The sequence below is a fragment of the Accipiter gentilis genome, chromosome 9 (assembly GCF_929443795.1).
Source record: "Accipiter gentilis chromosome 9, bAccGen1.1, whole genome shotgun sequence".
Taxonomy (NCBI): Eukaryota; Metazoa; Chordata; class Aves; order Accipitriformes; family Accipitridae; genus Astur; species Astur gentilis.
This window is the reverse complement of record NC_064888.1, coordinates 8,243,157-8,260,676: the sequence shown is the minus strand read 5'-3', so window position 1 is coordinate 8,260,676 and position 17,520 is coordinate 8,243,157. Positions and strand designations below refer to the sequence as shown.

Sequence of the window (17,520 nt, the reverse complement as noted above, 5' to 3'; positions counted from 1 at the left end):
AAGCTCTGTGCAGGCAAGGCTTGCTGGGCAGCGCGGGCAGGTCCCCTGCGAGGCAGAGAGCTGAAATCTCCTCTGCCGAGTCCTCCTCTGCTGGGGCAGGAGCAGCGAATGCTCCACCGCTGGCTGGCTCCAGACCACGTGCCAGGTACCTGGGGATGGACACGACTCTGATGACTTGCTTGACCCCACAGCTTGGGTGCAGGAGGTGGGGACTGCCATTTTGGCTGGTCTTTATGTGTTCCTACCCTGTTTTTACATCAAAACCCAGGAGTCTAATAGTGCTTGCTGAATGCCACAGGTATGCACGGTGACTAATACTTCCTCTGCCACAACGGCTTTAATCTCTTGGGATAGAAGAAGGATTTGCTTCTGTAAGTGGCCGAATGCTTTGTCTGTGGTCATGCTGACATCTGTGGGCTTTGTGGAACAGCTTGTCACAGGTCATGGCTACCGTGGTGTGCCACCATAATATCTGGATGACACTGGTGTGTGCAGCAGAGCCTTCAGCTATGGTGGTGACCTCCAAGACATATGGGAAATCTTAGTGCCACTGCTCAGGAGCTGGGTGAGGGGCCATTGGGTGGAGGAAATCCTCATCACAAAATGTGCAGGGTTGTGAGCCAGGCACAAGCCACAGACACCCCAGGCCTGTGGGCTCTTGCCGATCATGGGGCAGTGGAAGGTCATCTTGCATAAGATGATGATGTTCAGGGCTGGCTGCAGATGTAGGAGAAATGGACCATGGGGAGAGAGCTTAGCAGGGATGGAGACCCCTCCTCCCAGGGGATGGGGAAAGGCTGCTCCAGCTGGGTCCAGCCCAGCCATGGCTTTTTGAGGGGACACTTCCACAGACCTCTGGTCCAGCTTCCTACTCGGAGCAGGATCACGCCCAGTGCTAGCTTAGGCCACTCTGGTTTTGTTCAGCCAAACCTTGAAAGCCAAGGTGTAGACCCAAGGGAAAGAAGCTGTTTCCTAAGTGACATGCTCATCAAGAAAATGCAATTTGGTATGAAAATTCAGGGTGGATTTTGCATCAGGAAAACAGTGCTGGGAAGCATATTGTTATATCTGGCGTGGGGAGGGCCCTTCTGTCATCTCCTAATTCCTGTGCAGGCTTGGCTTCTTGGTCCCTTGTAAACCACAGTGCTTGCTGAAATGGCTATTTCAGTAATTTGGTCTGTCTCTGATGTACCCAGGGATGGCCTGCAACGTCTTGCCTGCATTTGTGTGCAATTGAGCCTGGTGAGAAGGCGGCCACTGTCATTCCTTCCTTCCTGCTGTCCTTCCTACCTTCCTTCCACATGGAGTTTGGAGAGGCTACAGACTAAAAGCACCTTAAAACCCAGCCTGCAGTTGTGGCCACTGGTGTTTGGCAGCTGGACAGGACAAGTGGCAGTAAGGGAGACTGGGTTTAGTAATGCTGTTTGTCTACAGGATCACGGGGCAATCTGACTTCTCCTTCCTCCGACCACCACAGTACTTTAATCCCAGGATGTCCTCACCTGCACAGGGAGATGTAGGCATCAAGGTGTTGGTGGTGGACTTGAACACAGAGTAAGACTTGAGTTAACACTTTGTTTTAATGTGTGATAGTGAGTTTTTTCTGTTGTCCACACGGTGCTGTGCAGTGGGTAGGTGTTCTCGTTTTCCTGAGCAGCCCAGGAAGACATTTCCATGCTGGCAGGATGCTGGGAAAATGCATCCAGACACCTCCTCCAGGAGGCAGAGAGTCTCTTCTAGCTCCTGCAACAGGGTCACCAGGGAAATGGACTTTGCTGGGCCTGTCCTGACATCTGGAATTCCCTTCGGCTGGGGTGCAGGGGGCAGCAGAGCACACCAGGAGGACATTAAATGAGCTATAAACCATCCAAAGCAGGGATGGAGAAGGGGAGCTCCTGCAGAACAGAGCTCTGACACAATCCCTTCTGCTTGGGGCAGGATGCTTTCCCTGAAAGTATCCTGATGCTTTTCCCAGAAAGGGGATGGCTGGAGGCTGCTTGTCCCACACTGTGGTTACAGCTGGACCAGAGCCAGGTGGGAAGGGTCAGCAAGACATGCTTGGGGTGGGTTCCTAACTGCACAGGGGATTGGGAAGCATTAGGAGGTTGATTTTGGTGGGAGATAATACTGACATATTAAGACACCTCTGAAAATACAAAGCTTAAGCCGGCGGCCCTCCACCCACACGGTGTGAATGTGGCTCTCAGGTGGACAAAGGGCTCTCAGAGGCTGGTCACGTATCTGCTGGTGCAGCCACCCCCACCTGGAGAGGGGACTTGCTTGTGCCAGGTGATGAGCGGCAGCACCAGAGGGCTTTAACACTCAAGGCGGGGACCATAAAAGCAGCTTTGTGTGGTCAAACCAGAGATCTGGGCAGCTGCAGACATGGCTTTCCCTGAGCCCCTGCCAGCCCTGGCTGTGCCTGGCTCAGACCCCCCCCAGGCCAGATGTGGCCATTTTCCATTTCGTCCCCTGGGGACACCCAGCTCTCGCCATCTGTGTGCTGCCGGGTGCTCTTGCTCAGCTGGCTTCAGCCAGAGCTGCGGGATGCTGCAGGGTGCCCAGTGCCAGTCAGAGGGTCCCATATAGTGCCTCAGCTGGCATGGTTTGGCTCAAAATGCCCAAAGCATGTTGCAGCATCAGGCATTGGTGACGCTGCCAGTGATATCAGAGCTTCACAGCATTTGCTCACGCCTCTGGCACACCCACCATCCTGCTCATGCCAATGCTGCTATTCCCCAGGCGCTGCAGAGAGCTGAGATGTTGCTGCTGCTGGTGGCCCTATGCCTGACCCAGGGGCTTGGTGGCGCCGTCCCACACGCCGGAGCGAGCCACGGCAACCCTGAGCGGTTCATGAACATTGTAAGTGCTGGGGGGGGGGCAAACCCACCCCCTGTGGGACCTGGGCTTCCCCAGGCAGTGTGCCCAAAGTCTTTCCCGAGGGACCAGATGGGCTCTCCCCATCCCTTACCCTGGCGTCTGCACCTGGGGTCAGCCGGGGGTGGGGGGCTAGGGGCACCAAGAGCTTTCTCTATTTGCATGGGTGTCACTCACTTCATGACCTCAGCTTGGTCTTCCTCTAATGTAGATGGACCTTCAGGTCTTGTGTCTGCAGGCAGAGGTGACACCAGAGAGGGTGGGTGGCAGGAGTGGGTGTTGTTGGGTCAGGTGTGGGGTGAGGGACACCAGTGGGTCACTCTCTCTCTTTGGACTGCAGAGCCAGAAGATCCGTTTCCACGGGTATCCCAGCGAGGAGTACGATGTGCTGACAGAGGACGGCTACTTCCTCAGCCTTAACCGGATTCCTCATGGCAAGGGGGATGCTGGGCACTCAGGTGGGCTCGGTTTCACCGAGGGGGAAGCAGCCGTGACCCTGCTCAGAGATGAGACAGTGCAAACGCCCGTACCTTCAGACACAGTTTCAGCAGCTGGAAGAGGGATGAGAAGCTTTTGCCCAGCTGCCTTGAGCTGCCCCTGGGCATGGAGGGGATGCAGCACCGTGTTTTCGCTCTGTCCGGGACAGGGCAGAGCAACCCAGTGAGCCCCAGCGGCTCCTTCCCTGGAGCAAAACCATTGCCCTGGTCCAAGGTTTCTTAACAGCTCAGGGACAGGGGTGGCAAAAGTCCTTCAAACAAAAAAAGCACCAGCAGACCCAGGGAAATCGTGGGAGAAGGGGATATTTAATGTGCAGCCTGCAGAAAGTAATACGGAGATGCATAGGGCTGTTTTATTTCCATATGGGAAGGGTTTTTCTCGTGTGAAGTACCTGATTTCTCCTCTTTCAGGATCCAGGTCACCCGTGTTGATAGTGCATGGCTTCAGTTTAGACGGTGGTGACTGGGTGGACAACCTCCCCAACAGTAGCCTGGGCTTCATCCTCGCAGACGCGGGGTACGATGTCTGGATCGGAAACAGCCGGGGCAACAGCTGGTCCCGCCGGCACCTGAACCTTTCTGTCGACCAAGAGGAGTTTTGGGATTTCAGGTGAGGAAGCCACCAAGGATGGGGCTGGGATGCTGGGCTGCCAGTGCCAATCACCTGATGTCCATGGGAGGTTGGGAGATGGGCACCTCCTCCAGCTTCTCCCCTTGTTCCCCAGCTTCCACGAGATGGCCGTGTATGACCTCCCTGCCATGGTGGGCTTCATCCTAAGGCAAACGGGGCAGGAAAAACTGTTCTACATAGGCCACGCTCAGGGCAACTCTCTGGGTGAGTGAGGAGGAGGAGCAGGGTGCCGGGATGCCATTGGAGAGGGACATCGATGTCTGTCCCAAACTGGAGAATGCTGGGGACAGGGCTATGTTGGCCCATGGGGCCACTTTCCCTGCCTCACCTCTTGGTCTTTCTGTAGAGGAGATGATTGCCATGTCTTGCCCAGCCTTCCTGGACTGTGCTTACATCCAGGATCGTTTCATTTTGTTCAGACCCTGCGTCTCGAACAGAGGATGGGATGAGCATTGCTCTTTTTAGGGTTATCATTGTGATCTCTTGCTGCTTTTCAGGCTTCATAGCATTTTCGAGCATGCCGCAGCTGGCTGAGAAAATCAAACTCTTCTTTGTGCTGGCTCCTCTCTACACCTTTCATCACGTCAAAGGCCCCGTGTTAAAGATAGCATTCTTACCAGATGTGGTGCTGAAGGTACATGAGGTGTTTGTGTGTTATTACTACCAAAACCCAGGAGCTTTTGGTGACTTACATCCCCTGTGTTGCCCCTGTGCACCGAGCCCATGCCTGCAGCAGGCACTGGAGACACGTGTGGGGCGATGGGCGATCTCCAGCGGCAGGGATGTCCCTCTCCACCCAGTTGAGCACAACCAATTTTCACCATTTAAAATATCCGTACCTTTCTATCATTACTGTTTATGTTTTTGCTTATTGACCTCACCATACTCCAGTCCCGTAGCCCAGGAGGTGCTCAGAGCAGCCCCACGCTGCCTAACCTTCCACTCTTTGCTCCAGCGGCTGGAGAAGGGCTGGAAGGGGAGCTGGCACTCTCCCTGGACGTGCTTCACCTGAGGAGCATCTGTCAACAGAGATGGAAGGTGAATGGTATGAGTCTGGCCATCCTGGGCTGACCTTTGGAAGCTGGTCCTGTAGACATGATGCACCAGGACGATGGGGACGACGGCATGGCGTGGAAAGGACAGTGATGGTTTCATGCTGCTCCAAGAGTCGGGTGTAACCATGGGTCAACCTCCTTGAGGGGCTGGCTAGCCCAAATGTGTCAACAACCATATTGAGGAGTTGCCTGTCAGCACTGCCTGGGATCAAGCAGTTCCTGCGGAGAGGGGACATGTGTTGCAGGACCTGTCGTGACCTGTTTCCTCGCGGTCTTGCAGGTGATATTTGGAACAAAACAGCTGACTCTGGTGGGGAGGAAGGAGAGAGCCACCCTTGCAGAGACATGCAGCAACGTGCTGACAGCTGAAGTCTGTGAAAATGAGATCTTCCTTATTGGCGGGTACAACAAGAAGAACTTGAATGTGGTGGGTGTACCAGCCTCTCTAGGTCACAGCCAACTCCAGTTTTCCTAGGCACCTGGAGATAGCTAACGAGATAAAAAAATGAGTATAAAAAACCAAAATAAGGTGTGAAAAGCACTGTTCAAGGCAGTGGTTATTTCAAGATTTCTTTCAGTGGTGTTGGGGTTTTGAACCTAATGGAGACTTTGGTAGGAAAGAATCACTTGGGGTTTTGTCTGCAAAGGAAAGGTAACTCCTGCCTCATTTTCTGCTGACCTGCAACAAGTTTACAGAAAAAAAACCCACCCAAAATTTACTGGACCAGTTGTATTTCCATTTTAAAGTGGTGGTTAACTGGTTTACCTTTAAAAGCTACTCCTAGGCCTGAACAGAATAAAACTGCTGGAGAATATAAAGTTTATATCACAGTTATAAGACAGAACGATTTTTTTGCCTAGACAGATTTTCATCATTCCCAACTCAGAAAATACTTTCTTTTTCCCGTAGAGCCGACTGGATGTATACCTAGCTCATTTTCCAGACTACACATCAGTAAAAACTCTTCTCCACTGGGGACAGGTAGAGATTCTGATTTTATAATGATTGTAACCGATGCTTTTTCTTTTAATCTGTGAATATGACATTTTACAATGCTGCTTCATTCACCCTGGAGACAGGTAAGGAGGTAGAATCAGACAAAGCCAATAAAAGTTATTTGGAAGTTGCTACACCACGGTGTCTCAAAAGCCACAGCTGCTAGCTACTGCTTCTGGCTGGCCAAGGCAGAGCCATCCAGGTGCCCACCTCCACCCTGGGTAAGGACCCCATGTAGGTGTTATTTGGATTCCCTCCTTGCTCCGGCCCGTGGGACAGGCACCAGGGCTGTGCTGGGCAGAGGACGCTCACCTGGACCCTGCTGCTGCCCTTTGCTCATGGTGGGGTTGATCCAAGGCATTACCTGCACAGCGTTTAACCCTTTGCCTCTGCTTTTCAGACTGCCAAAACTGGGGAGTTCAAGCAATTTGACTATGGGGAGAAGAACCAGGAGAAGTACAACCAGGTAAACGGGCACTTGTGGTAAGGAGGAGCAGAGGATAAGGCTGGCTAGGACCAGGATGGGGATAGCCTCCTCCAGTGGCCAGTGTGACCCGAGTCCTCTGGGATGCCAGGGGCAGCACACCCCAACCATTACTGCTATTAGTGCCTGAGCCCGCAAATGACTGGAGCGTTTCCCCCCTCCCAGACCACCCCCCCCTTGTACAGGATAGAAGACATGAGGGTGCCGACCGCCCTGTGGAGCGGTGGGGAGGACTGGGTGAATCCCCCTCCGGAGACCCAGCGCTTACTCCCACGCATCACCAACCTCATTCATCAGGAGCACTTCGCCGACTGGAACCACTTCGACCACCACTGGGGTCAGGATGCCCCTCAGCGCATGTACAAGCAAATGGTTGCTCTGATGGAGCAAAATCCATGAATGGTCCACGTGCTGCCCCGGGATGGAGGAGCCTACCTGTTCCCACGTGCCTGGGGGAACGGGTTTTGTGTGAGGGCTGCCACTTTGCTCTTCCCTTCTTAAAAATGGCTCCTATCACCCTATTCCACACTGATTTAATGCCTTAAACGTAATGGTGTAATTTCTGCCTGCCCTCTGTGACTAGAGGTTGCAATAAACTCTTGTATCACAGCCAAACTCCAACCCGTTGCTTGGTGGGCATCACCCCGCAGTTGTGTTTGCACTCCATTGCTGGGGTGAGGTGTGCAGAAGACCCTGTTTTGGCTTTTTTTTTTTTTTTTTTTTTTTTTTTTTTTTTTTTTTTTTTTTTTTAAGCTTTTGCTGGCTCAGGGCATTGCAAGCAAAAAATTTTACTCCAGAAATTGAACATATGGTTTCTGTTGTGGGTTTAGGTGAAGGAAGGGTGGAAAGTGACTGTGTCTATGGCCCTGGAAAGGCTGGAGGGGTGAGCACTGACTACAGGAGAGAAATGTTCCTCCCATGAATGAAACCAGAGAGCTCGATGCACACCACATGCCTGAGAGGTGGTGAAAAGGAAACATCTGGGCCTTGGTGTTAGACTAGGTCTTTCCTGGGAGATAATCCACCAAGAACACTGTCCCACGCCACCTCTTGGGGTATGCCTTATGGCAAAAACCCAGCTGTGTTTTCTAGGAAGTTGAATTTAACATGGCTCACAGTGTTACCTAAGAATAATGCTCTGTTCTTAGCATGTATGTTTGAAAAATATCTATCTACCTACCTACCTACCTACATTATGTATCTATCTATCTATCCGTCTACCTACCTATTTATTCTATCGATCCATCCATTCATTTACCTATTTATCTATTCTATCCCTCTATCTCTTTGTCTGTCTGTCTATCCATCCATCCATCCATCCATCCATCCATACCTCCAAGGGATGTGTGATGCTCACCTGTGAAGTGTATCTAAGTTCAAGATGCAAGGAAAGAGCATTGTGAACAAAAGGCAGGGGTTGAAAACAGAATTTCATGGGGCTTGGGACAAGGGCCCCCCTGCCAAAGCACTGCACACCTGGTGTCCATGCAGAGACAGGACAAGAGGTGTGAAGGCGTGGTCTGAGCTCATGCTGTAGATAAATAGCCCAGAGATATCCTGCGTGACCCTCATCCCATGTAAACATGGGGACAAAGTGGCTTTGCTGATGCAGCAAGCAGGACAGGGGCACTGGGTTTCATGGGAGATGGATGGGAGGGGTGCTGCCACCATCCCCCTGCCTTCTTGCTCCACTGTCCCATCTCCTTGGGACTCTTCAGCCCCAGGAGAGGGACGAGCTGTGGGAAGGACAGCTGTGGGGACAGGGCAAGGGTCCATCAGTTTGGAACTTCTGCTTGAGCCTCCTGTGTTAAGGTCACAGAAGCCAAGCTGGTGGTGGTGGTGAAAAGATGGAGGTATACTCCCGATTTGAGGTATTTCCCAAGGAAGAAGTTTTTGCGCCAGGTATGTTCCCATGTGGTCTGACTGGTCTCCGTCTGATTAACCAGGCTGAAAAGCAAAGGTACAGGAGCTTTCAAGCATCCTTCAAGCAGGGGAGTATGTATCCTTCAGGTGCTACTGAAGCTACGTCCATCTCAAGGGGAAGCTCTTCACTTGACATGTTATTGTGACGGACATCTCATTTGCCTGAACAAAGATTTCACTTATCTTTTAACCGGTGTGATTTTAAAGGGATTTACACTCAGGCTCTTGTCTGCAGACGGATCTGTCTTCAGACCACCACCTGGTTTACCCAGTTTTGCCCCGGCCTAGCTCTTCTTTTGTGGCAAAACGATTCTGTGGCACAAGACACATCTCATTATTTCAGAGTGCTGGGTGCTTATGAGAAGAGCAGTATCTTCCTCAATTTCTCCATGAATCTACTTTGACCAATTAAAAATACTGAAGCCTCTAAGGGCTCCCTGGGTGAACGTTCCAAAGCATGGTTCATTTCTTTTTCTTGCCCAACTTCTCATTTCTCTCCTTCCTCCAGCTGTTTTCTGGTTCTTCCCAATATATCTTGTCAATACTGGGACATCATTTTCCAGACACATTTTTTTTTCCCCAACTTCTTTGGTGTTTCTGAATAAGAAAGTGGAAATACAAATATATTTAACACCTTCAAATACCTGTTTTCTCAAGTGCATGTTCTGTCTATGGTAAAAATGAATAAATCAAAAAATAGCCAGGTACCACTTCTGTTCATAGCTGTTAAAAAAAAATCAGAAATTAAATCCTAGAGACTGGAACAATCCCTGGTGAAGGAACAGAAGGCTGGGAACTGGTCAGAAGACATAAGGGAAGACATGAGTAGAGGTGAAGTAAGAGGAAATATTAACTGTGAAATTTGTGTTGTGCCTGGCATGATCCCCGTGTCTGAATCGTGATACCCCTGACATCCTCCAGTGGCAGAAAGAAACCAAAAGGGCTGAGGTTTGACCTGTCATAACACTGTGATGGGTTGACCCACCACAAACACTCGTGATTTTCTCTCTCCCCTGGCAGTCTTCAGACCTCAGTGCTGCCTTTTGCCTTCTGGCTGTTTCATTCCTGACATGGATATAATTTCAGTGCACAAAAGGCGAAGCATGCACAAGAGCGTCTTTGTTCCTCTTTAATTTCTGGTTTGGGTATGCCGTGACCTTTGGCTAAAATGCATGTTTAGCACTAGGAATTTTGTTTCTGAAAATAGGTGCCTCTATGTTGCTTTTTGCATGAAACCACTGAATTACCTGCTGTGTGCCCTCAGAGAGGGTGTGATGGCCCCACGCTGCCAGGCCCTGGGGCTCCTTCTCCATCCGTCACGGTGTCCTCATCCCAGCAGTGACAGCACCCTGCCCCGTGGCCTGCGGCTGCGCCCTGGGAGGCACCATGCCTGCTGGTCCAGGTGCCACTCATCACCAAAACAGTTTCACGAAGAGGGTGTTGGCTGGTAAACCCGCTGGTGCGTGAACAAGATCAACTGGTTTGTGTGAGATTTCCCAGCCTGTCTTAATCCCTGCGTGTATCTTGGGTCAGAGCTGGTGGCTCCTGGGAGGAGGAGGACAGCGAGAGGTAGTATTGCTTCTGCTCCCCGAGGAGATGCCAAGAGGACAACCTGGGCAGGCTCTGGGGACATGACATGGTGTTTAACATGGAAGCAGACTACTGTTTTCCCAAACCTTTGTTGGAGGCATTGCAGGGTGGAACAAGTGGCAGCACTTGTGGGTTAAGACCAAGATGGGTGTCCTTTGGTGACAGGGTTAGTGTGACCTGTCCTCCAGGATGACTGATGGGGAAGCAAGTGGCAAAGAGCAATGCAGGGACCCAAGCTCAGTCAGTGGGTGCCTCCAGGTACTGGAAAGCTGCCCCCAGCATCCATCCAATTTCTCCTTGCTGGGCAGAGAGAAAGGGAGACCTGTGGGGCCCGGACAATCAGGCCAGGACCACCCTGACCACCCCACCAGCTGGCATTGACAAGAGACCTGTGCTGAGACTGTCCCTCTGATGACACTCGTGGCCCTCTCCCTCTGCCTTCGCAGCCCTTCACAACCCTCCAGTGCTTCCCGAGGGACCTCAGGATTTCAGCTGGTGCTGCAGTAGCTCGGCTCCTCCTCAGGCTGGCCAGCTGGGACTTGCTCTTCCAGGAGCTTGCAAGCCCTGTGGCAAAAGCCTCTTTGACATCCTTTTCTTTAGGGACACATGTTCATCTGTCAGCCAAGAGACAATCTGCTGACTCAGCAGGTAGGGGAACCTGGCATGCAGCCTTTTCAGCTTCAATTACCCTTTCCCACCAAACCGGCACACAATAACAGAGGTCTTCTCTTCCCATAGAGTGATGGCCTCACGGCAGTGCTGATTTACACCGAGGACCTGGTTGCCATCCCAGTGGTCCCATCAAGGGACAGCAGACCAGACTGGGCAGCTGGTGAGGAACAGGGTTGCAGCCTTCGGGGTGTCCTGAAGCCCATCACAGCAGCGGTGGTGAGAAGAGGTCCTGGGGTCTGTGGTCCAGCCATGGCCCCATCTAGCTGAGACGGGACTACCCGACTGCCAGGCAGCATCTGGGTAAAAGCACGAATGGAATACAGCATCGGTGCGTAGAAAAATCACCTCAGGCTGGTAATTAGCAAGTTCATGATTTCTGGTCTGTGCTGTGTTTCCCAGCTCCCCGGGTGTCCACCACCACAGCCCACTGGGAGCAGAGGCAGGGGACACCACAGGACCAGGCGAGTTGGGGCATCCCCGACTCCTGGCTGAGGGGCTGTGCCTGGGGGTTTCTGGTCCCCCCTGTAGAGCTGCTGCCCCTGGGGAAGGATTTGGGGTTTGTTCATTTATTTATTTATATATACCTGCTGGGTCCAGCCACATGCCATGTGACTCATCTGCAAACATCTCCCGCTGCTGGGAGCTGATTTATTTTCATTTCAGTGAGGATTTGGGTCATGGCTTTGTTTCAGGGTTTTAAAAGAGAAAGAAAATGTTTAGGCACAACAAAGGAGACAAAGCAATCAGGGAAAAGCCCTTTAATACCTATGGCAAAATACCAAGTGAAGCTGCATTTTTTTTGCTTTGGGAAAATTGTTTCTGTAGAACTGGAGAGAGAATTAAAAAAAAGAAAAGATGTGTTTAAACATGATTAACTTAAGCAAGAATTTGTACTACAGAAAGATGCTTAGAGACTTTCTTAAAGATAGAGAAGCAAACAATTGCCTAATCCGATAATCTGATCATCCGATAAAATTTACAAGTCTTTTTTTTTAGAAGAGACAAAAGTGTTTACTGGAAACAGACTGTCTTGAACAAACTGAAAAACCTGATTAGGTAAAGAGCATTACCTCAAAAGACAATTTTACAGAAAGCTTCTTGGAATGAGGCAGAAGCAGAAGCAACGTATTTAGGAAGAAAATGGGGCGGGAGGTGTGTGTGAAGAATTAAATCATTAATTAATGATAACAACGTGGCTTCGTGATATACCAGGAAACTGTAATGAATGCAAGCTTCTCTTCATAAATAACTTTTCATTAAATTTTCATTTCTTCTTGCTGACTTTGTTCTTCAAAGAAAGGCTTAGGACAGGACCTATGAAGAAAGCAGCAGAGGAACAAACACAGAGCATCACCACTGTGCCATGGTGTGCTCTTGTGTTTTCACTAGGAGTCACACTGTGAAGCTTCTCACTGAAGGATGCTGCAGATGCCAAAAGTTTACATGGATTGATAAAGCAAGTTGGCAAAGACTTGCAATACCCATCACGGAGCATTCAACAGTATCATGGTTGGCTTGGAAGAATGGGAGATTTTTTGCAGGAAGGGTCCTGACTGACTTGTTCTGCTCTACTGGAGGCAAGCTATGGGGTAAGATGAGTGTTTCAGCTGGCCCAAGAGTAGCATCCTACAGTGGTCAGCAAGGTCAGCACAAGGACATCCAGCATCAGAGAGGAATCACTGCCATTCAATTCTACCAAGCAAATTCTAGTAACAAATTCTGTTATGAAAAATAACCCACAACAGCATTTGGAAGGACTGTTCTCCACTCAAAATCGTTTCCTGTGTTTCCCCCCATCTCTCATCAATCTACTTTGCCTTTCATGGCTACTTCTAGGTGATGCAGATCTCCCAGGAAATTTTAAAAGAAGCATGACAGACTGAAAATTTGGCAGTACCCCACTGCACAACATTGAGTGTGGGGTTCAGATGACAGCATTTCTCCTTGAAATGTTGCTTCACCTCACAACTAGATTCTTGATCCCTGAAACACGCTGATTCTTCTGATGGTCACATCATTAACATCAAGTTTTTCTGATGAGACTCAGAATTTTGACTGGCAGAAATGAGGATGTTGTTACAAAATAACTGTTCTTCCTTCAGGCTAAAGAAAAAGTTGTCAACACACCATGGCATCTCTGAGATCACCGCTTTTTCTGTAAATGCCGTGATGCAAGAGATGCTGCATGGTGCAGCACATAGGGCTTTCCACCCATTCAGTTGGTCTACGGACGCATGTTGAACTGAAGGAAGAAGTGAGACCTCCTAACCACTCAGGGTAAATGAAATGGCCAGATCTGCAAGTGCAACCAAAAATAATACAGCTCACATACATTCCAAAAGGAACTGGCTTGAACAAAAGTCAGAAAGAAATTTTCAAGTTCCCCTGAAAGGGGGGAACCTTCCTCAAGGAAGCTTTCCACACCATGACAGACCCTCTTCTCTCTCTTGTTCAGGTGAAATGCATGCAAAGACCTGCAGTCTATCATAAGAGGTGCTGTACTGGGGGTGATCAGCTAGGTTTAAGGGTGATGTCTTTCTGCATTGAAGGTTTAAAAACATTTCCTATACTACAGCACAGGAAAAATAGCTATTTTTAAACAACGGCTAGCCAACGTGCTACCGGCAGCTAGAGAGCATTCTGGTGCTGCATGGGATGAGCAGGCTTCTTTCTCATGGCAGAAAGCAGATGGGCTTGTTTAAGACAAGGAATAACTCTGTGACCTGTTTTCCTTTGGTCCACATGCCCTGGTTAGTCTAAAATATTGCTAAAACCAGGAAAAATCGTTGTCCCCATGTTTAACATTGAAATTCAAGCCAACTCTTCTTCTGTTTCTAACTAAAGGTGAATGTACAGAGTTGGGTTTTAGAGAGGATCTGTATATTTTGTTTCATGTGAACTCAGGTATAATGGTTCAGCCTCTATTTTCCTTGTATGTAGGAAGCCTGGGATGAAGAAACATGTTCTCATATGTTTGCCCATGCAAAGAAATGCTGCTGTAGTTTGGTTCAGAGCAAATGCTCAGAACCTGGCAAGATGTAACACAATTTGTCCCTAACCTGTAAAGACACAAATATGTAGAAGTCTTAAAGTAGCCAGACTTCATCTTATTTCTTTGTGAAGTACTGGTATTGATAATAATATTCAGCCAAACATAGACTGACCCCTCTGTGGTTGGCAGCTACCTGCATACCTGGTCTGCTGCATAAATGAGGCACTACCAGGGATGATGTTTGCAGCACTGCTTGGTCACGTGTATAAATACTGGATTTGAAGAAAGCACTTTATTCAGAAAATATGCAACACAAAATGAATGACTCAATCGTATTACCAAAACGTCTCAGCTAAACCCTAAGACGTAGGCAGTTCGTACATTCCCTAAGCCCCTTTTTTATTTGGATTTTGCACATTGCGTATCAGACTCACATGCTAGACTGTCTTTCTTGTAATTGCTTTTCAGGATTTATTTCTTTCTCAATTCTTCCTTTTTGGTGTCTCAGTTGTTGAAAGAAAAAAGATGCATTGAAAATGTGATTAATTTCAATTTTTATTGAATTTCAAAACCACTAGTAATGTATTTCCCCTAAGGAGATGTATTTCTGCTGTGGTTTTTCACCACAGACCTGTTAGATCTCTTTCTGATCCACACTGGTAGTTTTAAAGGGCCACGGGTAACAGTGCCAGCTCTGAGACAGCAACAGTGAATTTTGTGTCCCTGATGAAGCTAGGAATCAACTGAGTGACAAGAGGATCCAGACCCCCAGGTCTCAGAGGAATTGCAGGCACTTTAAAGCTGACCACATGGGAAATGTTACACAGGATCCATTGTGTCTCAGAGAACAGATCACTATGATATTAGTCTAAACAAAATGTCTGAAACCCCAGTTGCCTCATCTATGTTTCCTGTACTTTGCAAATAAACATAGCTGATATAAGAAAAAAGAGGGGGGGCGGGAAAACCCAAACAAACCAGAAAAAAAAAGATTAAAAAAAAGGAGATAAAAAGGAAAAAGAAAGGAAATGAAGTGCCAGTCAGGAACAGCATAAAGACTCCTCTCCCCACCCCACCTATGCTCTAGTTAAAAGCAGAATATTTTAATCAACTACATTCAGATGACAAATTTCAAAATCCTTTAAAGATAGCATTAATCTTACATAACATTAAAAACCCCACCATATCAAAATAAAAAAACCATATCAAATCAAAACAGCAGCTTTACAGATGCTTCTTCATCATGTCGATGATTTCTTGGTACAAAACCTCAGTTGCATCGAGCCCTGGTAGGAAATCCAGGTGGTTCCACTGGGGAATCACCTTGTAGTGGACCTGGGCAAGCAGGAGGGCAATGTCCCAGGGATCAGCCAGGCAGTCCACTCCACCACTCCAGATGGCCATCGGCATTTTCACGTCCTTCACATTGTAGAGCGGCAGACCGATCTGAAGGGATGGAAACCCAGGGGTTTACAAAGAAGAGCCATTGCTGCAATGCAATAAAATACATGTTGTGGAAGTGCAAGTGCTATTCTTTGGGAATTAATAAAAAACCCCAAACCTGGAAAGGTTTTCTTCTAGAAAGAAGTTTTCTTAAAAGACGCTGTGTGGTTTGTGGTTACACTTCATGCAAACACTAGACTTTCCTTCAGCTTCTTAACAGCATGAAAGTGTTTGGAAGCAAGTTCTTGAAAATAAAACACATCTGGAGGGTTGCATTAGCTCAACACCATGAGGACTTGCCATGAGGTGATTTGTCAGCATCATATCTCCTTACCTGCAGTGTAATTATTCCAGTAAAAAGCATGCCACTTTCTGAACAATTTGATTTTTCTTGCTTAAGGAAGAAAGAAGCTTTTTTCTATGTCTCTGGTACTCTTCTTGCCATAGAACAAGAACTGCCCAAGCTACCAAGGGATGTAAAGTTAACTGCTCACCATTCAGCTTCCGATGTTAGGTCTGGGTGGCAGAAGGGCTTAGCACCTTGCTTTCCATCACGGCTAGACAATTTACAACCAGCATGGAGACTTCCATTTTATAGGTTTCAGATAGTAACTGGCCACGCAGCCATTATTGTTGCTTTTCTGTGTCAGATTATGGACTCTAACAAAAACACTGGGTAAATGGAAAGCCTCTAATACTTTATCTCATTTAGAAAGTATTTGTAAAATAGAGTTTAGAATAGAAAATCCTGTTGTTCTAAGTGGAGGTCCTGCTGACTTGCTACTTGCGTGCCCGATTTGTGAAGAGAGGACAATCAGTTCAAAGGAATCACACCAGACTAGTGCAAGCAAGCATGAATGGGAACAGAACATGTAAGTGAAAGGGGATACCACGACCGTGGCCATTAGAAGGAGCTTGCCTGTCTATAGCGAAGACTCTTATACATCATAAGCTCTCAGTGCACCACTTTGAACTCCCTGCAGCAAATTCAGAAACAAAATGGTCTAAATCAAATCATAGTTCTGTGTGAGTGCAATCAGTTTAAAAGAGGAAACTCAAGAGTTGGTTTTCATCATTGAACTGGCAAGATTTTTCAACTGTATCTCACATATCTGCCATAGTCCCAGTATAACTAATAATTGTCATTAATTTGGATAAATGAACAGAGATTATGTTTGTATAGTTTGTGGTTAACACCAGGATGGGAGGAAATGAAAATGTTCTGGAAAATGGGATTAGAACTCAAAATATTCCTTGTAGACTGAAGAATTGGCTGGAAATTATACAATAAAAGATGTGTTGGTTGGAAGGAGCCTCTGAATATCTCTAGTCTAACTGAAGCAGGACTATCAGCAACACAAGGTCAGGGTGGCCATGGCTTGGCCCCACCAGGACGTGAAGCCTCCCCCAGGATGGAGACCCCCCCCCAAACTCCCTGGGGACCTGTCCCAGAGCTGCTCCGAGCTCTGGGGGAAGAAGGATTGCCCACCTCCAACCTGATCACCCTGGGCTGTAATTTGTGCTCATTGCCCCTAGTTTTGCCCTTTGTCACTCACCAGATAACCTGAACTCCAGTAAAGAATCTTATACAAAATTATACATAGAAAAGAAAAAACGGTGGCCATATACAGTACGAGGACTAACGCTGCTGAGCAACAGAACTTCAGACAATGGAGTGAGTGTTCTTGCTACAAAACCAAGAAAGTTGTTCTGGGGTCTCTGAGCAGGAGTGCCACACTAGGAAGAAGATGTGCTCTGCATACAGCCTGTGGCATCCGCTCCAGGGAAGATGCATGAACTGGTGAGGATCCAGGACAGATCAAGAAGAGGCTATTTCATAGAAACATAGAATAGTTTGGGGTGGAAGAGACCTTTAAAGCTCATGTAGTCCAACCCCCCTGCAACGATCAGGGACATCTTCAACTAGACCAGGTTGCTCAGAGCCCCATCCAACCTGACTTTGAACGTTTCCAGGGATGGGGCATCTACCACCTCTCTGGGCTGCCTGTGCCAGTGTTTCACTGCCCTCATTGTAACAAATTTCTTCCTTATATCGAGCCTGAATCTACCCTCTTCTAGTTTAAAACTGTTACTCCTTGTCCTACCACTACATGGATTTGAATCCATGATCTACAAAGAAACGCACATTTAGCCTAGGGAAGAGAGGACGAGGACAGCACAGCACAATTTCAGTGTCAGAGGGGCTCTGGTAGTGATTGTTCCCCACACCCACAATGGGAAGAAGGAGAAATAATCAGCTTAATTGGTAATAAGCTTCATTGGGTGCTGTCCAGGAGAATCTCTGCTGCAGCTTGACAGCTGACGGCACTCTGTCTGCAGGGCGAGACTGGCCCCAGTC

General features: G+C 48.4%; 1 protein-coding gene across 1 annotated transcript; it reads left to right on the top strand.

The window, feature by feature from the left end:
- The first annotated feature begins 2,760 nt into the window (after positions 1–2,760).
- On the top strand, positions 2,761–6,940 carry LOC126042736 (lipase member M-like). The gene is made up of 9 exons (XM_049810326.1): positions 2,761–2,862; positions 3,218–3,335; positions 3,786–3,984; positions 4,100–4,209; positions 4,503–4,639; positions 5,341–5,487; positions 5,971–6,042; positions 6,458–6,523; positions 6,707–6,940. Exons 1-9 carry the CDS (start codon positions 2,761–2,763, stop codon positions 6,938–6,940), a joined length of 1,185 nt encoding a protein of 394 aa, XP_049666283.1.
- The last annotated feature ends 10,580 nt before the right edge of the window (positions 6,941–17,520 follow it).